General features: G+C 42.2%; 1 protein-coding gene across 6 annotated transcripts; it reads right to left on the bottom strand.

Moving 5' to 3' along the window:
• Window positions 1–50: 50 nt before the first annotated feature.
• Window positions 51–17584, bottom strand: LOC115586914 (protein phosphatase 1 regulatory subunit 12A). Of its 6 annotated transcripts, XM_030426373.1 has the most exons (26): window positions 17187–17462; window positions 12695–12825; window positions 12356–12474; window positions 10554–10710; window positions 10280–10424; window positions 10115–10189; window positions 9914–9993; window positions 8434–8639; window positions 8234–8343; window positions 7954–8148; window positions 7726–7808; window positions 7535–7624; window positions 7282–7383; window positions 7092–7196; window positions 6920–7010; window positions 6682–6825; window positions 6484–6589; window positions 6271–6374; window positions 6085–6144; window positions 5970–5992; window positions 5793–5856; window positions 5587–5691; window positions 3505–3555; window positions 3260–3310; window positions 2885–2940; window positions 1048–1379 (listed from the first exon to the last, which is right to left on the bottom strand). In XM_030426373.1, the coding sequence occupies exons 1-25, from the start codon at window positions 17460–17462 to the stop codon at window positions 2905–2907; spliced, it is 2709 nt and encodes a 902-aa protein (XP_030282233.1). In that variant the 3' UTR covers window positions 1048–1379; window positions 2885–2904. The 6 variants fall into 6 exon arrangements, with proteins under 6 accessions (XP_030282231.1, XP_030282232.1, XP_030282235.1 ...); XM_030426371.1 differs by lacking the exon at window positions 2885–2940 and having other exon boundaries at window positions 51–1379; window positions 17187–17583; XM_030426372.1 differs by lacking the exon at window positions 2885–2940 and having other exon boundaries at window positions 51–1379; window positions 8434–8615; window positions 17187–17583.
• Between the last annotated feature and the right edge of the window lie 1168 nt (window positions 17585–18752).

Genomic DNA, 18752 nt, shown 5'->3' with positions numbered 1-18752 from the left:
ATGTCGACGCTGATACAAATTCTCAGCGTCCAAAATAAACAGGCGGTCGCTACAAACACACTTTTTTTTTTATTAGGGTGCAGACATCCATTCAATATATTAGAAAACCAACATGTGAAGAAAGGCTACATGGAATTTTACTTCAAAAAGGGTATTGTTCAAGACTAATATTTATACACAGATAATATACATAACCATGCTCCCTTGCAAGAGAGGAATTGACAATGAAAAACTATGAAAATAATCTTTATCAATGGTAATAATTAAAACCATTCATAGCATTATAGGCTTTGACAGAAGAGCAATTCCTATAATTGTGCAATGACCTTTGACCTTCAGCTATGGGTAACTTCTCCCTCCACTTACTCAGTGAGAAGGCGCTGCTCTGATATTAAGTGTGTGTGTGTGTGTGTGTGTCTGGAGGACAGGCAAAGCCTCGCAGATCGTTTAATGCTTTGCAGATAGTAAAGTGCTGCGGTCGACGGACCTGGTTCTGCGGTCTTTTTTTTTTTTTTTTTTTAAGAGCATGGAGTGTGTCTGTGGTCACAAACAAATAAAAATGTATGTGGGGAAGTGCATGGGTGGAGAGGTAGGTGGGTTCAAACACTTGCATGTGGAAACAAAACAACCCAACAGAGCTTCATGGACTTCCCCCCCTCCCCGCCGAACTTCAGGACGTAGCTGAATGTAAGGACAGAGTCTGATTTCAGAGCTGGGTTTTTTTTAAAGAACTACACCAAAAACTTTGCTGACAACACCTAACATTTGATCCGTGAGTGGGGTAAATTCGTGAATGTGTGACGTGAGTGTGTTCACAAAAAAATAAATACTTAAGTGGGAGCTTTAAGGCCCAAGCTGCCTTGTGCGCTCGTGGAATGTGCATCGAGGAAGTATGTGATGCACGCATAGGAATGTGTGTGCATGTCCCCCTGATGCACAGTCATAGTAGATGTCGTGTTTCGTGTGTTGGACCAGCCGTGGACATTCTGGCTGTTGTCAAGTCTGATGTTGCGACTGTGGGAGCCTCTGGCCGGAGCCACAGGCTTTCATGCCATCGGTCTGCCTGTGACAAACGGGCATTGAAAGGCACACAAAAGCCACTCCAGCTGTTCACAGAGAGGCATCACAATCCAAGTCAAGCGGTGGTGTTCATATACGTGGGACATTCTGCTGCTTTTCTCCCCCTCTCTCTCTCTTTGGCACCGGGAGGAATGTGTGGAAGGAGGGAGGGATGGATGGATAGATGGAGGGAGGGGGTTCCCTGCTAGTCGTGTCTCTCTCACTCTCTCCGGCTATTTGGAGAGTTTGCTGATGACACGGATCAGTGCTCCATTTTCATCTTTAAGACGCTGGTTGTCCGCTCTTAGGTCAACCAGAACCTGGTGGTGAAAGTTGAGCTCACATTAAAGACAAATTAAATTTTTTAAAGTTTAAGTTTTTAAATTTCATTACTTGATTTTATTGCTTGTGTTCACATTTAGTATTTAGTATATATAGTATATTAGATGAAAAGTACAGGTGTAACCAATAATATTAACACTGTTGGATTTAAATGTCACAGTAAGCCATGACACAGAATACCAGCGAAATTCTGTTAATCCGCTAATCCATAGTGGCATGCTAAAATGTCTAAAAAAAAGCCTATTAAAAAACTACAGAATGGTTGAACTGGAACCACTTTGGGATAAAAAGGATAATTTATTCATATCAATGCAGAAATATGTCAAATAAAGCTGTTCCAGTGAACTCTGACAACTTGGGTCATGAAATGATTAAAATGCTGCCTGCTCATGCTACAGAGCCTCAGGAATGGGGAGCAGGACTTTCACAAAGTTGCTGTGTACTGTGTACTGCATATGGTTGTCAAAATATTGATACTCCAATACTTTTTTGATACCGCATGTCAAACAATATATGCATTTCATTAGAAAAAACTTCATAGTGATGAACAACAAAAACAAAAGATTTCTTCAATCATATTTTCAAAAGAGGTGTTGAGTATCGTTTTATAAATTAGTACTGTATTGTAGTTTACAATTGTGGTATTGTGAAAACCTTCAGTAATGCATATCATAAAGGACTACTGTCCTGCAAACAAGTCATCTTTGAACCCTCTGTGGGATAAATCAGTGTGAAAGGCCCAAAAGGAGTAGTTAAAAAAAAAATCTGGTAAAAGAGAACAAGAAATAAAAGCATGGATATATACAGTATATTTATCTTTTATATAAATCATCAAACTAAGTATATGTTTTGTCCTTATAGATTCATAACATGTTATAAAAATGAAAATAATAGTTTGACATTTGGGCCAATATATCAGTTTGCTTGTTACTGAGAGTTAGATGAGAAGATTCACAACACTGTCCTGTCTGTATATTCAGAAAACGTGTGTACTGGCTGTTCTTCAGTCAACTACCACAGTTACACACATTGTTAGAGGACACATGAAAACAATAATGAAAATTATGAAATAAATAGAGCAGAAAACACATTTGGTTAGTAGCTATTTGCCCCCTGTGTCCTACAGACTGTAAAAAGTCTCACTGCTGATGACAAAAGCTGTCTCTAAAAGAAGTTGAACCCTGATGCTACAATATGGCTTAAGCGATGGCAGGACAGATCATCAATTGATCACTTGGATAAGTCTCTGATAACAGCTTTCCAGCTTTTTTTTTTTTTTTTTGGAGGGGAGGCTGCTTCACAATCTTGACGGACAACAAGCAGAGACTGAAGTTAGCTTCGTACAGTCCTGCAATAGCCGTTTCCTCTTGTTTCAAAGAGCTAACCAGGTGATGGTGAGATTTATTAGCACCATAAAGACAAGAGAGTGGTATCAGTCTTCTCGTCTAACTCCTGGCAACATGTAAAGTAAGCGCATATTTACCAGAATGTCCCAGTAGTCCCTTAGAGAAATGGACTCACATTCTTGCTCTCTTCTTTCTGTATTATGTCAGGCAATTTATAAAGGAGTCATTTCACACCCAAAATTATGAGATTGTAGGGATCAGATGGATAAAAAAAAAAAAAAAACCCTTTTGAGGTAGTAGTTAGGTAGCAAACAGAAACATCCATCATGTGAAAACCAACCAAATGCATCCACCATATGTGACAGAAGCACATCACGCCAACCTGAAAACAGCTCAACAGAGTGTTTACTATATAAAACGGCAGTGTACCTCCACATCACTGCTGCCCTGCTCAAGCTAAAGCCAAGCTAATTAAGCAGAAGCATGCAAAGTGTCTGTGAACATCTCCTCACCTTTAGCTCCTCCTCCAGCTCTGCCATTCTCAGCTCCAACATCCTCCGGTCCTGATGCCAGGGAGATGTGAGGGAGAGTGGGGGGTGAGGTGGGGAAGAAGGAGGACCAATAAAGGTGAGTGAAAAAGGTGAGAAAGTGGTTCAAGTGGGGGGAAGAGAGGAGAGAGTGTCAACAGAAAGCAGGGGTGGCTACAGTGAGGCAGTTGAAGCTACAACAAGTAACTACATCAGCAGGGATGCATTACCTTTCTCTCCAGCTCCAGCATGGCCGAACAGTCAGTGAAGCGCTCCTGTCTCTGTTGGATTCAAGACGTCAGTAACATTAACATCTTCACCATGACAGACACACACTAGCACAAGTAGTCCTGAGTAGGGCTGCAGCGATATATGGTTTCCATTGCCCCCATGGGATAAAGGTTGACCATTATTACACTATTACACATACTGTACACTTGCTTACCTACAGTACAGACTTACACTACATTATGTCATTGTAATAAAGTATTCTATGGGCTTCCATACAATATGGTACACCATGAAACTGTGATATTTTCTGAGAGGGTTATCCTACCGCAAAAATCTCACTATTACGACCTGAGTTTAACGATGTCAATAGCACAGTACCATCTATGTTTGCTAACGTAAGCCACCATTAGCTACTGGTCCAGTCATATTAGATCACGTAAGGCTGTAGACGCAGAACCATGGTGTTTTGGATTTTTTTGCTAATCAAAATACTTTTTTATCAAGAAGATAAAAAAATATCTTGTTAAACACAAGACAAAAGTTAAAGACATCTTTGGTGATTGTAGATAGTTTAGTATGTGAAATGGTCAAACTTCAGAGGTGGTTTGAAGTAAATAAATTATCCTTGAATTGGAATAAAACTTTTGCTTTTGTGCTCTTACTACCTCATAGAGAATATATAAAGACAAAAGTGTTATGAATAAAGCAAAGGACGGTTTAGATTTGACTTCTCGTCATATTTTGTACTGCTTGTTTATTCTTCCATATTTTGGTGACTGCACACAGGTGTGGGGCGACATGTCTATGAGTAATAGTAAAACCTTTGTATGTGTTACAGAAAAGAGCAAAAACACTTACGCAATAACACAAACAAGGTGGATATAAAAGAACAAACCAACAATTTATCAAGTCACAAGTGTTGAAATTTAAAGATTTAGTTGATTTGAAAATGTTATCAGTCATGTATAAAGCCAGAAACAGTCTATTAACGGAAAATCTACGGAGGTTGTTTATATTAAGATCAAAGGAAGAGGATCCTAGATGGAAATTTTACTTTTAAGGTCTGTATGCACAAACTACAGCAAAGCAGATGTGTATTCCAGTATATGAATTGAAACTGTATAATAATGACCAAAAATGCCTCTATCAATAAGAGAATCTATTAAGGAAAAATAATGGGGCACAATGAAAAAGGAAAAAAGGAATGGCCATCAGTACCTACACTCTTATCCAGCTCCTGTTTTGTTCATGGAACGAGTGTAAATATTGTGGGTGTATTATTTGTCTTGTGCATAATTTTAGGAAATTGAACAGTGAAATTAGCAAAATAAACCGATTATAAATGAATGACTGAGTGAGACTTAATGGAATGAAATGACCAGCATGAAAACGAAAAACACGGCTATGGTTGAAATTGGTCACTGTAGACTTGAAAACTATACAGTGAATTCTACTTTAAAATTCTTTGCTATTTTTATGATGTATATGTAAATATTATAAAGTAATTTTAAACAATAAATATAGATAACGATTCCCAGTAAATACACTATAGACACACTGACTTGGTCATGTTAATTGCACAGCAATGTGTAGCTAACATTAGCCTCTGTTAGCTACTTGTAATACCAGACCAAGTAAGGTTGTGGAGGAAAAAGCTTTGCGCGTATTGAACTGAGCCTGCTGTGTGTATTGCTCAGTGGGGCTGTTGAATTAATTAATTGCACTGCTAGTGAAGTCAACCTTTTATTTTTATTTGTGTGACTGAACTATTTCTGCTTTCAAAAGTTCCAGATTTTCATTTGAATGTGTGATGCTTGAAGATCCAAATCTTTGAGTTGTTTTTCCCAACAAAGAAAAAAAACACATAAAAATGGAAACAACAAACATCATGTTTCAAAAATAGTATTTGGGGTAAACAGAGTAAGTTTTGGCAGACAGGATGTCTACAAGGAAAGCCACCAGAACTGAACACAGAAATACCAGCCACAATTACAAAACCTGTCAATTACAACTTCAGGATGCTTTCTTTTGTCTTTGTATTGGGATGTTTACAGTGATCGTTTGTGTGTCTGAGTCATCACCTGTGTGGCCTTTTCCAAGTCCAGCCTGGTCTGACTGATAATTCTCTGGGTGTCCTGCAGCTGAGACTGGAGCTGACTGTTTTCTCTGGAGACCTCCTCGAACATCTAAGCACAGAGGCACACACACAAACAAACACGGCAGTAAACAACTGGGACAAATAAGAAGGACAAATGCTGTAACCTCAATATCAGTTCTGTCCGCTAACCTTCTTAAAATCCTTGCTCTCGGAGCCTCCTCCCTGGATGCAGTCATTAAAGGAGATGTCCGACCTGAGGAGAGGAGGAGAGGAGCAGAGGTCAGAGATACTGCAATCACAGACATTGATTTTCCCTCTTTCTTTCCCCGAGCAGCAGCACAAACAAGTCAAAGGCCGAATTCATACCTGGAACTCGAACGTCTGACTGTCTGTAAACAGAGAAGACAAGCAAACAAGTTATAGTCTGTGTCTTAGATACAGTCCATTGAAACTATAAACTAATATAAACACACACACACACCTGTGGATCCAGCCCACTGCCTGAGAACTCTTCTTCTCCACTGGGATCATTGTCATCACTCTGTAGACGACACAGGCAGCAGATTACAACATTATTATCACTTCATATTTGCAGCCGCTGAATTTATCTTCTCTTGTGAGCATTGTTTAATATCCATCCAGATAACAAGAAGTTTGGAGAGTTTACCTCCCCGGTCCTCTGTGCCTTCCTCCTGGCCCGAGCTTGTCTCCTCTCCCTGCGCTCCCTGGCCCATCGCTCAGTCTCACTCTCCCCTGTGCCGGCCTCAACATCTGGTACAATGCCAGACAGCAGTCGTTTAAGAACAAATCAAGTATTGCAATGAGCACCACATCGTCGAGCTCTAGCTCACGTGGAAAAAAGCAAAGTGGTGATGCGTACCTCTCCTGTCAGATCCAGTCTGAGGCCTTGGAGTGCCAGTGGGCTGTGTGAGGCCCAGCAGGTCAGACTTCTGCAGACTGGCAATACGAGACCTCCAGCTCACTTCCTGTAAACACGGTATCCCCTGTTATGTGACATCACGTGACATTATATAAGCACAGTCAATGCAGGGCTATAACTGTGAAATATGGCTCTAACCCCTTCCTCTCCCTTCTTCGCTTTTGCTTCTTTCTCTTTCGCTTCCTTCTCTTTCTCCTTCTCCTCCTCCTCCTTCTTTTCTCTCCCTTTGTTGTCCGTCTTTATTGTCTTCTCCGCCTCCTGCAGATCTGTTAGTGTCACTCCCTATGGCATGAAAAAAAGAGATAACGCCGTCTTATGCAACACACTGACATACACTAGAACCTGCAGTGAACATGTGAGCAGGTGAGGTCTGTACCTGAGTGGAGCGGCGGGACTGCCGTGCGTGTCGGGAGCGAGCCTTCCTCTGTGCCTCTGCCTCCTCATCCCGCACTGGTGTCAGATATGACCTACACAAGTCCCACACTTTTAGACACAATGCAGCACTCTCTTTCCCATCCACACACACACAGAAAAATGCCTTGACTCACTTGCGCCTCTGCTTGGTCTCCTGTTCGCCTGTGGTCATGGTGCCTCGAGAGTTGGAGGTGGTGACGGCAGACTGATCCTTCTTTTCTGTCTGTTCCTGAGGGAGTCTTGAGGAGAAAGAAAGAGTGTGACCATTAGATCTTGAGTATAAGTGAGAAAAACAAACTGTTAAATCAGTATAAAACTAAGTACCTCTGGGCCAAGACACTATTAAGGCGGCTGAGTCCGGCAGAGCTTGTTCCTGTGCTAGCTGAGGTCACAGTGGGGTCATCCAGTCTCTTTCCATAAGATGAGCTGGAAGGACAAAACCCATTGGAGACACAAAGGCATCTTTCACAGCCACACACACAAATTAGTATTCACTGCTGGGGGAACATAATAAGCTGTGACACAGCAAACAGAAGTGAAAACAAATACAAGACGAGCAGTGAGCAGCATGACTGACCTGTGAAGCAAAGAGGGGGTGGAACTAGTGAGATCATTCCCTGATTGACTATGAAGGCGCCGGGTGTAAGAGGAGCTACGGCTTAGCCAACTGAGAGAGAGACAGGGTGACAAGGGCACATATGCAGTGACTCTGAAAAACAGATTCTGGTTTCACGAGCACAGGAGCACATGAGAGCACAGGAGGCCCACCTGTTGGAGTTGTCAGGGCTGCTGTCTGGAATACTGAAGAGTCTCCGTGTAGGGATGGGCGGTACTCGGGCGAGCTTCGGCTCCTAAGAATGAGATCAGTTTTTTTCTGTGTGACTCAGCGAATACAAGCTGTAAAAGAAGCCTTTATCTGGAGTCATGACATAAAATAATAGCTGGTTTCATGTGTGTGAAAATCCTCGAATCATGTGAGCGTCTGTGGTCTTGTACCTTGGTGTCGGCCTCGGAGCTGAGGCGGGGGCTGGAGGCAGAGCGGGTCATTCCCAGGACGCTCTCTGGAGGTCTGCTGGCGTCCTGGTTGGTGTCAGACAGTCCAGCTGAGCCCAGAGTCACCGAGCTGCCGGCCTTCCTCAGAGACGTTCTCCAGGAGCCCGGGGCCTCGGTGGTTGGGGGCTTGCTTAGGTCCTGTTACAGAGTTAAAGTCATCATCTATATTGTTCAGTATTGTTGACACAGGATGTCTTCTACGTTATTTCTCTACATATCTTACCTTTTTCACTTGACTTGCAGCAGTACTCGTTGACATGGAGGTAGGAAGCAGGCTGGTGGCGTTGCGTTTGTTGTTCAAGTTGTTTATGATTTCTCGGTTCTTGGCTTTCTCTGAAACCGTGCAAGGTCACACATCAATGAATCACTAGCAGAAGTCATAAAACCCATCTGATAAAACACCTAAATCACAACATCTCTTACCCGATTCTGCATCGCTCTCCGACTCGCTCTCCTCCTCTGAGCTGGAGCTGCTGGACGCCTTCACCTGGCTTTGAGACTGGCTCCGTCCCGTCTGGCCTTCCTCCTCCTCATCCTCGGCCGGGCTGCTCGGCAAGGCTGGGGGCGGGTGCTTCTCGCGTTCGTGGAGGCAGATCTTTTCCTTACTGCTCATACGAGAGATAGAAGTCCTGCAGGGGCGGGGCCAAGGTGGGGTGGAACAACAGGTGGCATGCAGGGAGCTGATCAGTGAGGGCAATCATTCCATGTGCAGCCAATTAGAGCGAGCATGCAACACGTCGGTGGGCGGGACAGTGGGTCACTTTCTGTGATGCCATGTGCACCATTGCCGTCTTATCACTGGATCACCATTCAGTTAAAAGTAACTTTGACCTAAAGCTTTTTACCTGATCACATGTTTAATAATCTTTCCCCATTATGTAATAATGTGAACTTTACACAAACCAACAGGGATAAAATAGCAACAGAGCCTTCAAACAAATGACAAAACAATGTGTGTCCAAACCACCTACTGTATACTACAAAGTACATGCTTTGTACTAATTACATAGTGTACTATGTTGTTTTTTAGTAGTATGAAGTAATCATATTTTATGTTTATTGGCTGTGTAAAACTTGATAACTTCATTTATCAATTAAAAGGCAATTCAAATACGCTTACAGGGTAAACCACATTATTAATACTATCACTACATAAATTGATTTGCCCCCCCACCCCTCTTTGTTTTGTTTTATTCCTTGTAGCCTATGTGATTTTTATCACAGTGATGTTATTTGATCCCAGACACCGAACACCCCAAGAAGTCTCAAGCAGACTGACATAACTCCAGACTACACACATAAAAAAGGTCTGTCCTAAAAAGTTATTAGTCTGGGAAAGTGGTGGAAAACAGTAAAATTGGATAGGACTACTGCATATCTAAAAATTTTATTTTTACCAAATCGTACTAATTTAGACTATTCTGTGTGACAATAGAATAATCATTAAAATAACTCATTATGCAAATATGGCCACAAAAACATGCTGTTTTCAGCCTCTCAAATATGTAGAAATCTGCTTTTATCTGTCAGTTTGGGCTGACAAAATGAGACATTTTAAGACAACACCTTAAACTTTTAGTGTTGGGTGGGGTGAAGGTGTACTGTCTTTTTCCAATATTTGCAGTACACACTATTAACTGAAAACAGTTACACTCAGTAGGAACAGTATGAACCTGGGACACAGACTGTTGCTGACTGCTACATCTATCCAGTGTTACGTCAGTGGATAGAAGTAACGTGGCTCACAGGAATGCTGGGACTGTTAACATCATACCTGCATGCAAACTACTGGTACTGGGACTACTGGGATTCAGCTGAGGGACAGCGTAGCATGTGCCCACATACACACCTGACACGCACACACATCAAACACATGCCCACACACCAACACACTGGCACTGACCTGCGCGTGCGGACTGGTACCATGGTGATTTGCGGGCTGTTCTCAATAACAGGAGTCTGTTTCTCCTTCTCACTGCGTAACTGAAGAGGAATATAAACACACATAAACACAGAGAACATTCGGCGCTGTAATGCAATAAATCATATCAGGTTTATCTAACTGAGTGAGACAGTTGTGGAGCCTGTGTGAAGGTGGACTCACAGCATTCTGTTTCTTCTGTAGCTCCTCCAGAGTGTCGGCAAGGTTCTCATCGGCAACATCTATAGGTGTTTGGCCCTACATGTGCATTCAGAGTGCATCAGTCGTGGCACATTTAGAGGCTTTAATGACATATGTTTATGATGACTGCGTTTGTCTCACACTCACCACATTGTTGACGGCACTCATATCGCACATGTGGTCAGCAAGAAGGCTGCACACCTCCTCCTGCCCCCAGTGAGCTCCTGCATGCAGGGGAGTCCAGCCGTCAATATCCCGGCTGTCCACATCGACGTCACACTGCAACAGCACCCTGAACAAGGCAAGGAAGAGAGGAGGGAAACACACAAGAGAGGGAGAAGATGAGAGGAATATCCATGAGAAAAAAAAGACAAATGCTAACAAGCCGTTATCGCTGCTGTGTGTGTGGACTGATGCTCACTTCAGGACTTCGATGTAGCCTTTGGCAGCGGCAACGTGCAGAGCTGTGGCCTTGGTGTTTGGGTGAGGTGTGAGAGTGCCGCCCCCGTCCTGCACAGCCAAGGCGTCCTGGAGCATGATCCTCTCCTCCTCCTTTCTGGCCTTATCCACGTCTATTCCTGTGACGCACACGTGGACAAACAGTTGCGAGTAAAAAACACGGACACACAAACACACAAGCAAATTTGATTAAATACATCTGAAAAAAACATTGTCAGTTTAATTAATAACATATTTTAAGACAAAATATTCAGCTTCGTATTCATTTATCTTCAGTGATTTCAGTTGCATGATGGATCTCAGCAATGTGTGTATTTGACATTGATAAAAGTTATAAGCCCGGGGCCTCGGTGAACTTCAGTGCTATGGAGGTCACAGAACATTTGGTACACATCGACTCTGTCCTCGTTTTTTTGCCTATTTTTGTCTGCTCAGAGCGGACGTGGGCTTTAAATGTGACCCCTTGTAAAAACGGGACACGACAAATATGCAGAGCACGTTTTAGAGCCATACGTTTACGAGAAGAATTTGAGAGAGCTCTGTTTTTGCGCTTCAAGTAGCCCGAGCTCTGTGTGATTTCACTTTCATTCATTCAGTTTATTTGTGAAAAAAATTCACTGTTGCCAAAGCTGTTGAGAGCCACTCATCTAAACCATCAGCTGAATAAATACATTTGCACTGGCATACTGGCACCATAACAAGATACTGATTTTTGAGAGGATGCTGGAACAGACTTCATTTACAAGCACAAAATAGTCATTAGCCAAGTCATTTTTTCACTTATTCGTAAAAAAAAAACAACATTCCCTACTCAGCTGTTCACATGGCTAATGAAAACAAATAATCCTCTTATATTCCTGTTAAACATGCAGCCAAGTAAACTTGACGCTTTGGGATTGTAGGTCGGGTTGGCCGCCATCTGAAAGCGCCAGTGTTTGACGAGTTGGGGGTTATACTCAAAAATCAACAATCCTACTGACAGGAGCTCTAAAAGGAACAATGTAGCTCAACATCTGATGTGCTACACATGTGCTGTTTATAGCTATTGCTAAATTTAAACTTTTGCCCCTATTAGGGGTTTCACATGTACAGCGCAATTCAAACATACAGCTTTAAATAGTCAGAATCATAAAAAACAATACATATTTACAATAGATATGGAAATGATGAATGAAATACAAAATCAATGAAATATAAATACCACAACACACATACCACAGTATATCAATAAACACCAAATGTACAATTACTTAAAATGAGTACAGCTCCGGTTTGCTTCTAGCCAACAGATAACCTTTATTGTAAAATATTTTTATATCAGGAATCAGTTTGATTTCAGTTAGTAATGTATTCCAGAGTTTAAAGCCTTTTATGGAGAAAGCCGATTGTCTAAATTTAGAACTACAATGTGGTATTTTACAGTTGCCATTCATCATGCTCCTAGTTACTCTGTTACTGTCTTGTCTTTTGATATATCGGGAGAGGCTCTGAGGCTAGACTGATGATACATTTGAAGATTAATTTGAGGAAACAAAAATGAATAAAGCTCTCAAAGATGAGTAGATTATCTATATTTAGTATCTGACAGTGATACTAGCATCTAGCAAAGTTATCATTTTAGCCTGATCATGCAGGCTTGATTACAGCCTCACAACAGCCTTAAATCTGATGACAACATAAACAGACCATCACATTTTGTAGCTGTCATCCCATGCTTGACCATTTCTCAACAGGACTGACAAGATGCAACTTTAGACTCCTCACCTTGTTTTTTGATTTCGCCTTTTAGAAGTCTCTCCATGGCGTCTTCTGTGGCCACGTCCAGAGGAAGCTCTCCTTCGCTGTTCACCGCTCCGACGTGGGCGCCGTGCTCTATCAGGTATCTTAAAAAACAAACACAATCAACATACAAGTGACACTAGAACCGGAATACTATATAACATATATTAGTTTAATGTCTTTTACCTGACATCACTCTTGTCTATTATAATATTGTGTGCAGCGTCTATGTCTGAACTGAAAATGTAAAGTAGGTCTACACTTTTTGAATACTTTAAATTATAATGGCAGTGACGTGTCAGTGTGGTGATGGCCAACACTCACTTGGCGATCTGGATGAAACCGCAGGAGGCTGCAGCGTGCAGAGGAGTCCAGCCCTCGTTGTCCCCTCTGTTGACGTCACTCCCGCTCTCCACCAGAAACTGCACCATCTCAGCATTTTCATCAATGCAGGCCTGCCAGAGGACACACAGCCACATGATGGACTGCCATACAAGTGTTTATTGTTTGTCGTTTACTATAAGAATCCCCACTGCGCACATTAACAAAATGAAACCAGAGAGCAAATGTCAGTCAGAGTCCACTTTGGGTTCAGTAGAAATGGTCTTTGACCCTCTTCATTTTGGTTTGTTGTGAAAGGCAAAACTGCAGTCACTTCCAAAATCTATTACATTCAACCAAAGCACTGGGACTAAAACAATGACTACTGTGTCTACTCGTGGTAATGACTTTCTGTTAAGTGGGCTGCTAAAAGCCCTCAAGTATTTTCCAAAACAGTCATTCTGTGGCATGAGTGAAACAGCGAATCTATTTAACTGCTTTTCCCAAGGCAAGGTTTAGCTAAGATCTCAATGTGACCCAACCCAAGTCCCAAGATGAATCTCATGAGGACCTCATGGTTTTTATGCTGATATGTTGTTTTAATTTCAGCTATCATTTATGAGAAAAAAACTCAGAGGATGTGATGCTGTGTGCACCCTTTTCTTCTTCTTTATCTTTTTTCTCGTTTTTTTATCAAGGAGGGTTTTACACTTTAATTACTGACCTTTGCAATGAGCTGAATTGATAAACATCTGCCTAAATTAAAAACCTGCAGAGCCTCCAAAATTAGAAGTAACAAAAAATTGTACTGGTCCTCTACTAATATCACAAAGTGAAAATGTAAGGTAGGACAGAATTATCGACTATGCAGATGATTATTTTCACGTTTGGTTGTGTAGTCTATTACATATCACCATCACGATTTCCCAGAGCCTAAAGCGACGCCAAATTGCTGCTTTTTATCAAACCAACAGTCCAAAACCTAAAGAGGCAGGACATTTTAAGAGTTAAGAAGCTGGAATAGTTCTAAAATGATCTTCTTTCATTTGACTAACCATTACAGATGTTGTGTAAAGACTGGGCCGCACTAACATACAATAATGTAGCAACTGTCAAATCATCATAGATTCATTTGTGTGTTTTTTTTGTTTTATACATTTTTAAAAATGCACAAATTAATATGAATGTAAATAACATTTTCCAGAGCCAATTGTTTCTCTTGTCCAAAATTTAGACTTGCTGGCAGCATAAGATGAAATGTTAAGTGATCATGAAAGTTGTTTCTAAATGAATATCTGCTCATGACAATCCAACCAATAGCTGGTGGGACAACAAATGTCAACCTCATGCTGACACTAAATCAGGGGATTCCCAGAGCAAGTGGGATTCATCCTCCTGGGAACCTGAACACCTGTACAAAACTTCATGGCAATCCATCTCATAGTTGTTGAGATATTTCAGTCTGGCGCAAAGTGGAGCACTGACTGACCGACATCCCTAGAAAAGATTCAGCACTGTGCACAGGTAGCTCGAAAACAGATAGAAAACCAGCCTGAATCCAGTGTCCGTGTTTCCTCTACATCCATATATGAGTGGTGGAGCATCATAGTGAGAACATTAGCTAGATCAAGGCCTAGTATGTAGAAGTAGCTGTTTAACTACGATCAAGTGACCATATATGAACAATATTAGTGCTGCAGCCACTTATAGCACAAGACAAGACCAACAGGGATGGACGTTGAAAAAATACCAAAAACCACCCGCTGTTATCACTGCTAGAAAAAAATGCAAAGAGAAAACAATGGAGGGATAATCACAAAGATATTCATTAATTTCTTTCACTACTAGGCTATGAAGATTGGTCTCAAAATATTTTGATAATCGACTAATAATTCCAGTCAATTTTTTAAGCAAAGAAAAAAGTCAAACCTCTGCAGGAGTCTTTCAGTTAAAGGCTCTGGAAATAATCATCAGCATTTTTTTTAGAAATTTCTTTACAACATTTTATGAACTAACAACTAATCTTTAAAATAAGCAGATTTTTTGATAGCTTAATAAAAACAACTGTTAGTTGCATCCCTAGATTAGTCTGCGCTTGTGTAAGTAAAGGGCACAGATATGACTTGGTATGAATCTTTCCTGAGACAAATCAAACAGTCATGTATTCTTATTTTCCCACTCTTCCTCATATCTTGTCTGACGGATGGATAGATGGATGTTGGGCTGCACAATAAATCAAAATATTATCGCAAATGCAACATGGGTAAGTGTCACAAGAAGCTGCATTTTTTTGTGTGACAAAACAGTCCATTGCAATACCTTTGAGAATAACAACAGGATTACTTTTTGACCTTGTCGTGCAGCCCTAGATGGACGGATACAACCTGGATGAGCAACATGTTTCTATAGTGTCGCTAAATTACTGGAAAACCTTTGAGGCACCACTCTTGATTTTTACCACTCACACATGCAGCTACATCACATCAACTACATCACTGACAGCTGATGAGACGACACCTTCTCAGGAAAAGAATGCCCTCCCTACTGTGACAGCATTTCCGGCCGCTCATTATCATCGCAGCAAGTGTCAGTAGTAGACTGAACCTCGTCCATCAGGCTGTCTTAAGCCACCAACTGTAAGAGGCTTTGCTTTAAGGGGTAAATCAACTAATCACAAAGCTGCTACAAGTCTCCACCCTCGGTCATAATATGAGATAATTAGCATGGTAGTAGGGGTTGGTCTGAGATGAGGCTCGGAGAGGCAGAACCCTGCGAGTCAAAAGCAGTGTTCACTTGCAGCAGAGGGGGAGTCCTCTGAACAAGTAGGGGGCTCCCAGCTGAATGAATGAACAGAGGGCACTTCTTGCACCCTGCACGTTACGAGGGTGCACACACAGCCGGCCAGCAGCAGACTCCTTCACCGGGTCATCAAGTGACTCATTGTGGAAATCGCCTTTGACAACAGCAGCTTGTGCTGTTTGAGGAATGTTTTCCATTTCTTCATCCGAAATCCCTAAAAGTCCCCACCATGGGGAATTGGCAAAGGGAAGGAGAAGGAGAAAGAGAAAGAGAGGCAGGGAGATGAGGGGGAGGAGGGAGGTAGGAGGGGGACAAAGGAGAGAGAAAGCATAGTGGGGAAGACAGAAAGGCTTTGGATGGAGAGGATGGAAAGTTTGGAGAGAGTGGGCCTATATTTAATTCTGGTTGCGAGGCGACCGATGAGCAACAGGGGAGAAAGGGATGGAGGGACCACACTGGGTGACGGTCCCACACGTGGATCCGCCGGAGGAGGGCACGTTTACCCAACATCCGGGCTGGAGCATGCTCAATCTGAACTGGTCACGGGAAGGCACCACACTCATACTTACACAAGGGTGAAAACACCGATGACATCAGGCTCGCTGAGCTACAATTCAGCTCCAGTGGGCAGGAAAATTAAAAAGCACCACCGCCAACGTTTATGCCGACTAGCGTGCCTAGATAACCAACGTCAAATCCACGAGACTGTGAGATCACCTTATGTGAAGACGCAGCAATGTGTTTATGACACGCGGTATCATAAAAGCAGAGGAAATACTGCATCAGTGCTGGCTTGTGTGACAGTGATGCTATCCAGACGGCTCCTCTGTGTTATGACTGAAGTGGAGGGGAGGGAGGGACCTTAAAGGCTGAGCTACATTAAGACTGGAACATGCTTAGAAGGAGAAGAAGAAAGAAGTGCAGCCAATTTGGGGCATGCAGGAGCAACAATCTTCAAACTGTTGTTAAAAAACTGAAGGCTGAACCATCCCTTTATGATGGGTGCCACAGATGCCATGATCACAATGGTAGTTTTCTGGTAGTTTGCACAACCCTGCAGCTTGAAACACCCCCCCCCAAAAGAAAAACCCAACCTAAGTCCTGATGATCAGATGATGAAAACCTCTCTGAATTCACTGACCTACTATTTAACTGAGACTCCAGCAGGGACTGTCTGACACAAGCCTGCCAGTCAGTGCCTATTAATGTCTCAAACTGATCCCACAGGCTGTGATGTGGCCGGTTTTTACTGTCTGCTGCTCGCTGCCTTCCACACATTACAAGTTATGATAGAAAAACTAGCCTGTACTTTAGTAAAGACAACAGTGCGGATGGCCCAGCCTACCAACAGGATAATAAACTAACTGAGGCTGTTCTACAAAGGCCAGAGACGGTGCTGCTGCTGCTACTGGGGAAATACAACAAGAGTTCAGTTTTTATGCTAATTTTACTGAAGCTGCCACGTTGAAAAGCAACAGAGGACGTTTTTTATTTACTGTATTTAACTGGACTTTTTAAAAGCTCTTAACTCCACGATAAGTTCACGTTAACGCTCCTCCGCTGTGACGACCATTAAGTTGACGGATAAACGGTGAACGGTTGCCGCTACTTGTGCGACTGTTAGCAGCGCCTTCACTCATATAACACGTAAAAACCCCACTTGTTAACAGTTGGAGAGTAACGTTAACATTCCCACCTGATGAAGCGCTGTCAGCCCGTCTATGTTGGCGTGGTTTATGTCAGCTCCCTGCCGGAGCAGCGCTGCCACCTCCTCCCGGTCTCCGGCGGAGCAGGCGGCCATAAACACGGCTCCTTGGGCGAAGCGGACTTTCGCTCGCCGCGTCACGGAACCGCTCGAACTTTCCCGGGCCTCCGACCCCGTCCGATCCGTCTCCGAGCCCAGCCATCGCTGCAGCTGATCCTGCCGTCGCTGTTTGGCAGCTTCGGACCGGGAATGGTCAGTGGCCGCCATCTTCCCTGGTCTGTCCCGGACAGATTCAGCTCATGGTACGAGGAGAAGCGGAGTGGAGGGTTTGGATTGAGCCGAGCCTCCCCCGGGCTGTGCCCCCTGGTGGACACACTGGAAATGAAACCGTGAACTTCAGAGCGAACTTCTGTGGCAGTCCTGCTGCATTCACGTGCTGCTGGGATATTCCTATTTCTTGAGGGAGGGACAGTGTATTTACCATACCACACTTTACAAGCTTCTTTTCTTTTCTTTTCTTTTCTTTTCTTTTCTTGTCATTTCATTTCATTTATTTTTTCTTTTCATTTATTTTTTCTTATCTTTTTGTTTTTCTTCAGTCTTCTTTTTTCTTTTCTTGTCATATCTTTTCTCTTTTCTGTAGTTTTGTTTTTTCCTTGAATTTTTTTCCCCTTTCAGATAAATAAACCAAATGAAGAACTAGCAATATACTGTTTCAGAACCAAAATTTCTTTTTTCATATTAATTTTACTTTTTAATAATTTTGCGCGTGTACTTTTATTTATTTGTACTTTGTATTTTGTACATATTCACTCATATTATGAGAATAATGTGTTCATGTGCTGTGTGGTGTCTTGTCTTCAGTGTACTGCGGCATAATCAATCATCGTTTGGTTGAATGGACCTGACAACACACACACACACACACACACACACACACACACACAGGTAAAATGAATTGTCATCATTTATGATTAAGATAAAAACCTTAACAGACACTGGTTCTTTATAAACTTAGGGTGCCCGAGAATCCCAATGTAGCACCTTATTTCGAGTGTAACAAAATTCATGGGAAATGAAGAGTGAAATGAAGAAATACACTATTTAAATAATAGCCAGCAGAACATAGTATGTTTTCAATAGATAACTCTACTGCACACAGACTGCGTGCTTTTAAATCTTAAACTTCAGAGGCAAATATTGGTAAATACAATACTATTTGATCTGATACTGATTTTTCCGACATCAATGAAGGCATTGTCAACAATATGACCATACTGTACGTGTACATCTGTTATTAAAATCCCCGGTTCAACACCGCGGTCCATGTTGTGTCTGCTGTGAACTTGTTTGAAACTAGGATTTCTTGGGTCTATCAAGGAAGGTCTCGCAAAAAATCAAAACTATTAAAACCGTGTGATGACGATTTTCATTATTATGATGACCACATACAGCTGAGGGGAATCCCGGTATGCGCCTCTAGTGTTGGCACTACGGTACGTCGACTGTTGACTGTCTGGTCTGCAGTAAATCCTAAATCCTCTTTGTTTTAATCAC

The sequence above is a fragment of the Sparus aurata genome, chromosome 8, assembly GCF_900880675.1.
Source record: "Sparus aurata chromosome 8, fSpaAur1.1, whole genome shotgun sequence".
NCBI classification, from domain to species: domain Eukaryota; kingdom Metazoa; phylum Chordata; class Actinopteri; order Spariformes; family Sparidae; genus Sparus; species Sparus aurata.
This window is presented reverse-complemented; position numbering and strand designations above follow the sequence as displayed.